At 36.0% G+C, this 10,590-nt stretch overlaps 3 protein-coding genes across 3 annotated transcripts; 2 read left to right on the forward strand and 1 right to left on the reverse strand.

Moving 5' to 3' along the window:
• Positions 1 to 200: 200 nt before the first annotated feature.
• On the forward strand, positions 201 to 3,932 carry LOC132308711 (uncharacterized). The gene is made up of 2 exons (XM_059806891.1): positions 201 to 592; positions 1,271 to 3,932. Exon 2 carries the CDS (start codon positions 1,375 to 1,377, stop codon positions 3,559 to 3,561), a length of 2,187 nt encoding a protein of 728 aa, XP_059662874.1. The 5' UTR covers positions 201 to 592; positions 1,271 to 1,374; the 3' UTR covers positions 3,562 to 3,932.
• Positions 3,933 to 4,762: 830 nt separating this feature from the next.
• On the forward strand, positions 4,763 to 8,351 carry LOC132308713 (uncharacterized). Its single transcript, XM_059806893.1, has 5 exons — positions 4,763 to 4,986; positions 5,130 to 5,200; positions 5,369 to 5,449; positions 5,737 to 5,780; positions 7,913 to 8,351. Exons 1-5 carry the CDS (start codon positions 4,947 to 4,949, stop codon positions 8,010 to 8,012), a joined length of 336 nt encoding a protein of 111 aa, XP_059662876.1. The 5' UTR covers positions 4,763 to 4,946; the 3' UTR covers positions 8,013 to 8,351.
• A 396-nt stretch (positions 8,352 to 8,747) lies between these two features.
• Positions 8,748 to 10,448, reverse strand: LOC132308712 (F-box protein At3g07870). The gene has a single exon (XM_059806892.1). The coding sequence runs from the start codon at positions 10,226 to 10,228 to the stop codon at positions 8,972 to 8,974; it is 1,257 nt and encodes a 418-aa protein (XP_059662875.1). The 5' UTR covers positions 10,229 to 10,448; the 3' UTR covers positions 8,748 to 8,971.
• Between the last annotated feature and the right edge of the window lie 142 nt (positions 10,449 to 10,590).

Here is a 10,590-nt window from a genome sequence, read left to right on the forward strand (position 1 = left end):
TTTTGTAAAATAGAATTTTTTTTTTTTCTTTTATTGACAAATTAAGGACATGAAACTCGAACACAGAAACACACTGTATGCTCTACCAATGTCACTGAAAAATGCCCTAAAATAACATATTTTTCAGTACCTTTGTTTTCACCGGGTAATCACTTTATTATAATTTAATTACCCAAAACTAAAAAATCATTTTATTATAATATTTTTTTTACCGACTATTATATATTTTCATATAGATATCGAATGGGTATAATCATTTTATTATAATCTGTTTTTTTGCCGACCATTATATATATTCATATATATCGAATCGGCGATCTAGGAAATCTTCGATTCTTAGCCGCCGTTACCTCCAGAAAGCTGACCCCACAAACCCCAGTACACTGATTTTCTATAACAAGCCAATCTTACCATTTTCAGTCTCTGTTCTCTGTACAACTAGTTTAGTTTTGTATGTGTAGTAGTAGTTTCACTCTACAGATGCACCAAATTGGTTTGTTGATTTGCTAAAGATCTGAAGCAAATTTGAAGATTTACGAAGGCTTTTGGTGATCTGGGTTTTCTTCATTTCTCTGTATGATTATCAATCTCGGTAAGTTCAGTTCAATTTGTGTTTTATAATGCTAGTTTACATAGAAATTTAATGGAATGATAGACATTTTAGGGTTTGGACAACCAAATTATGAGTTCTGTGGATTTTGATTAATTAGGATTTTAGTGAAAATCTGGAAAATGGAGGAGATGGGTATTCACTTAAACTGGTTTTTTAGTTTAGCTCTAAATTTAAAGTTAAATTGGATATCTTTTTTTGATCTGGATTGAAATATCTTGAGATTGTGCTTGTTGTTGATCTGAGAAGCTTTAGTGAGTTATTGTGGTATTGCTCAGTTCTAATCTCGGTTCAATATTTGGCTTTGATTCAAAGTTGAGATCAAATAAAAGTTGAGATTGAATTAGTTTGGCTTAAATTCGAAATTATTGTAATTGTTTCATTTCCCATCAGAAAATTAGTTGCTTTTTCATAGTCTGGTATTCTCATGAACTGGTTATTGATGAAGTTGTGATTGAAATTGTGTTATTCGATTTAAATTCCTTAAAGATGGTTTATGCATTTATTGTAGGTAATGAGATGTCACTGACAAACACTTGGTTTTGTCCATTGAAGCTTAACTTAGTTTGGATATAAATTCTTTTAATGTTGATATTGATTAATAATCATTTGAAGCTTATAACTGAAACAAACTTAGATACTTTCAACAAACATTTGCAGATATGTGGCTTGGTGATATTACAGTTTGACTTCAGTGATTAAGAATTTTGGGCTTGTCATGGATTTTATTTGAAGAATCTGGCTTTGAACTTTTGAATTTCTTCATGGAACCAAACAAAGAGGAGGCTCTCCAAGCTAAAGAGAATGCTGAGAAGTTATTTGCTAAGAGAGACTTTGTTGGCGCAAAGAATTTTGCTTTAAAGGCTCGAATGCTGTACCCAGAACTGGAGGGTATATCCTGCATGTTGGCTACATTTGAAGTGTATATTGCTTCTTTGGTTAAAATTAATGGCAAAATTGATTTATACTCGATTCTTGGACTGGAGCCAGCTGCAAACAAGGCTACACTAAAGAAACAGTATAAGAAGATGGCTGTGTTGCTCAACCCTGATAAGAACAAAACTGTGGGAGCTGATGGGGCATTCAAGCTTGTCTCTGAGGCATGGACACTGTTGTGTGATGGTAACAAAGAACTCAAGAGAAACAAGAAATTGTCATCTGGGGCTGTCCATAAAAACTTGTCTTCTGTTCATACTGGTGGTGTAACAGGTTTTAACAACTGTGCCAATTCTTCAGTCTCTCATGCTAGACTTGATACTTTCTGGACTGTGTGCACCTCTTGTCAAGTTCAGTATGAGTACCTGCGGAAATACCAGAACAAGAGACTTTCCTGTAAGAACTGCAGGGGTATATTCATTGCTGTGGAAACAGGACCAGCCCCTGTGAGTGCTTCTTACCCTTATGGTCCTTGTTCACATGTACCAGATAATGGGCATGGAAGTCATGGATCTAATGGGGTTACATTTGCCCCAACCACTGGAATATATTTTACAGGAAATGGTGTCGGGCATGGAAGTCATGGATCTAATGGTGTTACATATGCCCCAACCACTGGTATATATTTTACAGGAAATGGCGTCTCAGGGTCGCATTCTGGTCATGGGTCTGAGTATGTTTCTAATGTGTCGTTGCAGTGGAGCTCGTTCCATGGAGCTTCTGCTGAAGTTGTGGATCCTAATAGATTAGCCACCAAATCTGCCCATGAAACCCATCAGCTTAATGGGAACATCAACAAAACAAGAGCCACCAGAAAAAATCAAATAAAAAGAGCTGTGGCTGATATGAGTTCGAATGTGTTTGCTGGACAACCCTCAGCCTCTAAGGCAGGTAGACCTGCCAAGAGAAGGAAGGTTGATGTGGGAAGCACTTCTCAAAATCGTAGTGAAGCAATGGCTTCAAAAACTGCTTCAGAAGTGATAATGGTTAATGAAAATGGAAATCTTAAATGTAATCCTAAGCTTTCCACTTCAAGTGAGACTCCAATTAGACGTTGCTCAGCTGCCCCTGCATTTGATGCTAGAAAATTGTTGATTGACAAAGCAAGAACAGAAATCCGTAAGAAACTCGAAGAAATTAGGTTGGCTTCAACTGCAGCAACAGCGGTGGCAGTGGCTGAGAAGAACGAAAAAGTTCATACTGAAGTTGGTAAATCCTGCGAGGCACTTACAACTGCAGGTTTGATTGGTTCGAGTCATCGATTAGAGCTGAAGAAAGCCGAGCCAATGTCAATAACAGTCCCTGACTCCGACTTCCATGATTTTGACATGGATAGAACAGAGGAGTACTTCAAGCCTAAGCAAATATGGGCTCTATATGATGAAGAAGATGGTATGCCTCGCCTCTACTGTTTGATCCGCGAGGTCATCTCAGTTAAACCATTTAAGGTTCATATCAGTTATTTGAACTCCAAAACAGATAGCGAATTTGGATCCGTGAATTGGGTGGATTCTGGATTTACCAAGTCTTGTGGAAATTTCAGAGCATTTAACTCTGAAATTATTGACCAAGTCAACATCTTCTCTCATCTTCTGAGTAGAGAGAAGGCTGGCAGGGGAGGTCGTGTGAGTATCTATCCCAAAAGTGGAGACATTTGGGCAGTTTATCGGAATTGGTCACCAGATTGGAACAGAACAACTCCAGACAAACTGAGGCACCAGTATGAAATGGTGGAAGTTCTGGATGATTACTCCGAAAAGCTTGGAGTCTGTGTCACTCCCTTGGTTAAATTAGACAGATTCAAGACAGTATACCAGCAGAACACAAATAAAGGCGCCATTCGATGGATCCCTAGGAGAGAGATGTTACGGTTTTCACACCAGGTGCCATCATGGTTACTTAGAGGAGAATCACTTAACTTGCCAGATGAATGCTGGGATCTCGACCCTGCTGCAACTCCAGACGAGCTTCTTCATGTCGTAACTGAAATGAAGGTGGAAGAAAAGCCTAGTTGAGCAGAAGTATAAGCTTGGAAGGCCCTTATCGCCGCAGCCCTGACTGTATTGATATTCCAAGTTGTACAGATTTGAATACGTAGTGCTCTATCTCAGAAAATCAGATAGCTGGAGGGTCACAAGCTGATCCATGGCACTGAATCCAGATTGTTTTTGATTGTTCAACATTTAAACTTCGACATACCTCCTGTATCCATGCAACAACTTACTCAAGACACTTTTCTAGGCTGCTGGGAAAACTAAGAGACTGCATGGTTGTGGAACGCTTAAGTTACAAAATGCAGTCACTCTTGTGTAATTAACGAACCATAACATTTGACACATCCGTTATGCCACAACAATCATTATTATTATTATTATTATTATTATTATTTTCTTCTTCTTCTGAACGTGTTGTTTTATTCAAGATATAGAGGACCATACAAAACCAATGAACAATATCTTCACCAGGTGCCTTGTGGTCCAAAGGAACTAATTTTGGGTGATGGTGACTGTCCGAGTTTTCTAAGGAACAAATTTTAGGTGATGGTCTGAGTTTCCAAAGGAACAAAAATTAGGTGGTGGTTAGTGATGGTCCGAGTTTTCAAAGGAATAAAAATTAGGCGTATATTGTATATATGTTATATAGCAAAGTCACAACCAAAAAACATGACCAACAACAATCATGTTATTTCATTCTTATTAGTTGTTATCTTTGAGGTCTCCTCCGCCGGAGCTTCCTCTATCTGCTCATCTCATTGGTCTTTTTTTGACTCATGGCTGGAGAATAATTAAGAATTAGTTGTCCTTTTGCTAACCTATTAAGCAATGTTCTAATTCTTCAGTCAAAATGAAAGGAAAAAACTATAAAATATGAATGCGGAAAGAAGAAGATATATGTCATGGGATTCAAATGTCTTATAAATTTTCTTTTCGGTATTACGATAGTAATAGTACATTGATAATAAATAAATAAAACAAAATCTTTTTTTCTCCTTTATTTTTCCGAATTTAGTAATATTATCATTTTATTTATTTTTCTTCATAATTTTTCTAAACATGAATATTAGCTATTTTTATTTTTTTTTTCTTTTCTGGTGACTAATATTATACCTACTAATGGAATATTTCTGGACCTGTGATCAAATCAAAAGTAATAAATTTAATTAAATTATATATATATATATATATAAATTAAAGTAAATGAAAATTCGCTAATACCCTCGTATTTGTCGGAGACAGAGAGAGAGAGGGGGGCGGCAGCCAAAGACGACATTTCCTTTTGGCTAGACAATACTACGTCGTTTATTTGGTGATTGACCCTTTTCGACTCGGTCGTGATCCAAATATAGCCCCTGCCGGAAGTCGATCACTGAAACTTGGAAAGTACGACAGTGAGAAGAACAATGGATCCTCGTCTCTGGCACAAAGTTGCTGCTCTCTCTGGTGTGTTTCGATCTCTCTCTCTATATATATGTACACACACATAAACATATAAATACACCACTATTATATAATTGCTTTTGAGGTTTCGTACCTTTGATTTACTAATATCAATTGGCCCTTTTGTGGATTAAACTGAAAATCAGGAATGGCAGCTCTTGGGTTGGGGACTTATGGTGCCCATGGCTTCAAGCCCCAAAACCCATCTTACAAAGAGGTACTTTTTCATTTTTATATGTTCTTATTTCTTAATCTTTTCATCTATTTTTTTCGTCTTTAATTTGAAGGGGCGTTTTTTTTCTTTTCTTTTCTTTTTTCTTTTTTTTAAAAAAAAAAAAAAAAAATTTCTAACTTCAATTTGTTTCATATGCAAATATAATGGAAGGTTTGGCACACAGCATCTCTCTATCATTTGGTTCACACAGCAGCCCTGGTTGCTGCCCCCATCACCAAGCACCCCAATATTGTGAGTGACCCCCCTTTTTACTTCATTTTTCATCCTTCTTAATCATTTGTTTGTGTGTGTATGTATCTCATCATTCATGTGTTATTTCAATTGAATGAGGTGGGTAACATGAATTCTCTTCTTAGACCCTTTCTTATCAATGTTATGTCTCCTATATATAGTATATAATTTGTTATGGTATTTCCTCATTAATTCATCCCGTGATGTACCTGTCCACATTGTGTGTTTGCGTGTGTTTTCTATTTCTACAATCACTTTTTAGTAAATGTTCTTGTATTTTGTTGCAGTTTGGAGGCCTTTTGACTACTGGAATCATGGCTTTCTCTGGGACGTAAGTGCCAATATCTTTTCATTCTGTATGGCTAATATTGAATTGTATTTCTGTAATCATGTAAACCTCTCTAAATTCGTAAATGCTTCCATATTAGAAGTAGAGTTTGTATATGCGTTTGGTGAAAGATCTCTTCTTATACGACTTAGAAATGGAAGCATATCAGCATTTATATTGTTTAATTGCTTTTCACTTCCTTAGGGAAGTTATATTAATTATTTTGAAGACTGATTTTTAAATATAAATTTATACGTATTGTGAAGAAACTGTATGCGGGTGATGTATCATTTTCTACTCTAAGAAGTAATACCAAAATGAAAGCCTATAGAATCCTCAAGTTGAAAAAATGTGATAAATATACAATTTTATATGTGTGATGCTATAGAATTTTGATAACCTATTATTTTTTTGACAGCTGTATAATTGTTTATTTGGTTTATGAGTATGTTGTGGTTTTGAGAGATGACTGAGGTGGCGTCAAGGGTTTAGAAAATTTGGAACATTATGTGTTACATCAGCTTCCTGTGCACAAAGTTTATCATACTTACATCGTTAACATCTCTTATAAATTGGTGTTTTGCTTTTAAAGTTCAGCAAATTCCTCAAATTTTCACAATTTGATGCACTTTTGTAGCGACCAATTAATTGTTTTGTTTATTAACTAATGGCCATTACATAATCGGGTCGTCATCACTGAACCAATCTCCAATTTGTATAGCAATTCTGTTGGAAATCACAAGCTTAACAGTTGTTATAGCGCTTTAATGGCCTCAACAGTTTGTAACATTCCATTACAGCTCAAAAAGGGTCTTGTCAGGACATGAACTTTTAAGCCAATTTAGTCCCCACCCCAAATTTTTTTAGTTTGGTGTGCTTTGAAAAAGTAATTCAACTATGGTTCTTCCTTCCGGAGTAAGTAAAATATAAGATCTAACCTTAGATCTTAATCAAGACTTTTGAATACTCCACTTTAAAATGGTAGTCTAGATTGACATAGGCTAGATTTGTTAACTCTACCTTAGATCTTTTGTTGGTGAATTCATTTTTGGCTTTCTCGTTCTAAATCTTTATAGATTCGCCCTCCCTGTCATTTTCTACTTATGTGATATTGAGATAATATTGTTGTTTGAATATTCTTTATTTTAGTATCATTTTTTCATTTTTAGTGCTTTTATGGCCATGAAATTTATGAAATATAAAATTTAGCAGACATTTTTTCTTCATCATTACATTTTTCTTCAAAATTTATTAGAAAACTAAATTGTGTTATTTTATAGTTAAAACATGCGCCTCACAAGTATTTAGGGGAGTTGTATGACCAAAAGACTAATACACGGTTTCTATATCTGCATCTGTTACTAATAATCACTACATCCTCATGTCCATTATGAAAATTTTGACAGCAATGGTTACCATGACCATGGCAATGGTAATTATTGCAATTTATAACTCAAAATTTTAAATGCTAGACTTTTGATGTTGTAGACCATGGCAATGATGCCTTAAACTAGTTGGAGAAATGCTAGACTTCTGATGTTGTAGAGTCACTGAACTTTGAACTATTATAGAGAACTATTTATTTCTCTAAATTTCTATGCAAATAAGTAGGTTCTTATTACCAATTTTATTTTTCACTACCTGTCATGTGTTGCTGGTACTTACTTTTGAACTTAAAAAATTAGTTTAGAAGTGAAATTTGGTAGAATTTAGTTGATAATTGCTATGACATATGCTTATGAGAAGATGAAAATTACAGTTCTTTTGTGCACTCAATTTTGCACATGGAGATCGTACAAATATACAACCTAGTTGAATAATCCTGATAATTGAGCATTGACTGGAATTGTTCGACAGTTGAACATATTTCAAGAAAACATTGAGCATGGAGAGGCTTCCTATTGGATCTTCATTATGTCTTAAAAGTTTTTTCAAGAAATTACTCCGGTACTTGGTGTTTGAAAGGAGACTGAATTTGTTGGTTTATAGAGGGTATGCTGATTAGGGAGGGCCTACTGTTATTTTAGAATCATTTACTGATTTGTTAATTTTGAAAAGGTTATTTTCCACTAAGTCATTTGTTTGAGTTTACGTGATTAAAGGTGAAAAATGAAAGGAATTCTGGGATTTTGCAGGTGTTATGCTGTAGCATATCTTGAAGACAGAAAGTATTCATCCTTGGCTCCATTTGGTGGCTTTGCGTTTATTGCTGCTTGGGCGAGCTTGCTTTTTTAAGAACTTCGGCTTTCTCAGAGAGAGAAGTTATATTTGTTGCTTTGAGTTTGGAGAACCTCTTGTGAATCTGGAGAATGAAGTCGAGCTTCTCAAGCTTGGAAAGTTGGTGATCCAAATTTGTGCATAACTTTACCAATAAATAATGCACTAGCTTCTTATAGATATTTTGATGAATTTCTGTGTGAGACTAAAAGATTCTTGTGATACTCCTCTGGGAAGATTTAGATGGATGTGTGAGTTATAACTCAATTTTAAACTTATGCTGCTTGTAACAAATTTATGGTTTTCCACAGAAAATAACTTTGGGTTCTATCATCGTGATATGAATATCCTTACGCATGATTATGACTCCTGTTGTTTACATAAGTGGATAAAAAAGAAAGAGCAATTTTCAAATCATATTAGTATTAATAAGATCATTGTTATTGCTTGATGTAATAGTAAAAGTTTTTATTTATGTATTTATTTATTTTTATTGTTGCAATAATATGCTAAAAATTAGGTTTGTTTTCAGTCCTCTCTTCAACTTCACCTCTATGCAGGAAGACTAGAACAGTAGTCCTGCCTAATGCCTTGGGTTTTATCATTCATCACATGGTACAATGGTCATAATGAACCACACTCGTTCAGAAAAACAATGAATCATTTTGAAACCGTATGATTTTGAAGTAATGACCATCATTGCGAAGGATAAATTTCTTGCAATGAATAGATTTCTCTGCAAATGGTCAGAGGTTACACTAATGAGTGAAATTTCCAAACATTATAACTAACAATGAAAGTCTGTATTTGTGTATTTACACAACTCATGAGAGCTACCAACAATTCCAAATCATACAACTGGTACAAAGACGATGCAGAAAAACAAGAACACAGCACAGGTATTATAGTTCTAGCAAGAAAGTAGAAACACAAGCACAGGAAAAAAAAAGCTACGTTGTTTTTGTTGTATGTTACTACTACATACCAATGGGGTTATCAATCCAATTAAGGCTGCCCACATGAACCACCGTTTGGAACAAATTTGGCATCCCCTGAAACGTTAGATTCTTAAATTTTCTGCTCTCTGGATTATAAGAAACTATAACTCCACCTTTATATTCTATCAAAAGATTGCCATTCTTCAACAGGCACAGAACTCGAGCTCCTTTCCCACTCAAAATGTTCCTCCAAATCCCATATGATTGCTGCAATTCTTGATTCATCAGCTTCGGCGAATAAGCTGCAATGTTGAATTCTTTGATCCAAGACTCTTTCACACTGTAATCTTTCATAACCCATATCTCCAATTTCCCATAGTTGCAATAAACAACTGCAGAGAGACACCCTCCAAGAACTGTTAGGCGATAGTTACACCGATTTAGGCCACCACATTCAGGTCTTGGGACCTCCAGAAACTGCTCTTCCGCTATGTCAAATGAGACTATGATTCTGCCACGAGCTCCGTGGTATCTGCCCAGACGAGTCACCCAATGAAGCCTTCCGTTCACCAGAGCTTCCGATGATCGCCTCTCGAACTGGTAGGGTGCTTTCCCAATACTTCTCCATGAATTGCTCCCCAGGCTATAAATCTGAACCTCTGATTGTGAATAGTCACGGATTCTGAACCTCCGAGCACCCAATGATCCACAATTCCCATGCCTGTAGTACACTACCTTGACCACCTTGTACTCTCCGGTTACCGGATGGAACCCAAATCCAAACACAGCCTCCTGTTCTTGAAATTTAACAGATTTAGGAAGCTCTTTGTAGTCCCTAGTAAAAGGGTTATACACATGTAGAGCATCCTTGTACAAGGAATCGAGCAAGCATAATAAGCCATTACATGAGCCTACAACATAGAACTCAGGCATGTCGGACCAAAAAGGGATTCTAATCTTTTTCACCTTCTCCTTCATCTTGTGTGTGTCATCTTGATCAGTAAAATCTACGAAGTAGAGTTGGTTTCGGATGGGATAATCGGAGTGAAAAATGAGGTATGGAGTGTTGTTAGCTGTCTCTGAGAATTGGAGATTAACAAGATGTGGATCATGTGATAACATGTTCCAAGATCGGCATACGAACCTGGATTGAATGACAGATGTTATGGGCAGCCTTGAAAGTATGTCGAGGGCGATGTCGCGTGGCAGAGACTCCATCCCATTTCTTCTTGTTGATTGATCTTCTTCTAGCTTGAATCTTCTTTTCTGGACCTGTTTTTCTCCACCCAAGTCCATGGCTTCAGTGGAGAGAATCAGAAAAACAGAGTAAAAAAAAAAAATAAAAAAAAAAAATTGAGGGAGGCTTAGGGATGAAGAAACAACTTTGAGGGCAGATAAACAAGGAGGAGACGGCAACTACAAGAAAATAATGTTGTGCGGGATCCACCATTGAATAACTTTCCGGGAAAATAATGTAAAGTTTTTCTCGGAAAAAAGTGTGATGGGCTAGACAAATCTGTACCATCCAATTCAGCATAAATGACATAGTATGATGCATGAATTCCGGAGTAATATATAAATGGATGAATGACCCTACTGATGCTGACTCTGCCGTATGAAGAATCTAATAAAAACAAAACTGCCCTGCTTTCTACCAT

Source organism: Cornus florida, unplaced genomic scaffold (assembly GCF_030987335.1).
Source record: "Cornus florida cultivar Cherokee Brave unplaced genomic scaffold, ASM3098733v1 CherokeeBrave_3.0.0_Hap2_Chr05, whole genome shotgun sequence".
Lineage (NCBI taxonomy): Eukaryota > Viridiplantae > Streptophyta > Magnoliopsida > Cornales > Cornaceae > Cornus > Cornus florida.

Bases quoted from the DNA above. Each gene is read 5' to 3' on its own strand.
- LOC132308711 (XM_059806891.1), top strand. From the start codon at position 1,375: ATGGAACCAAACAAAGAGGAGGCTCTCCAAGCTAAAGAGAATGCTGAG.
- LOC132308713 (XM_059806893.1), top strand. From the start codon at position 4,947: ATGGATCCTCGTCTCTGGCACAAAGTTGCTGCTCTCTCTG. The intron at 5,201-5,368 runs GTACTTTTTCAT...ATATAATGGAAG, and splicing joins AAAACCCATCTTACAAAGAG to GTTTGGCACACAGCATCTCT. The intron at 5,450-5,736 runs GTGAGTGACCCC...ATTTTGTTGCAG, and splicing joins TCACCAAGCACCCCAATATT to TTTGGAGGCCTTTTGACTAC.
- LOC132308712 (XM_059806892.1), bottom strand. From the start codon at position 10,228: ATGGACTTGGGTGGAGAAAAACAGGTCCAGAAAAGAAGATTCAAGCTA.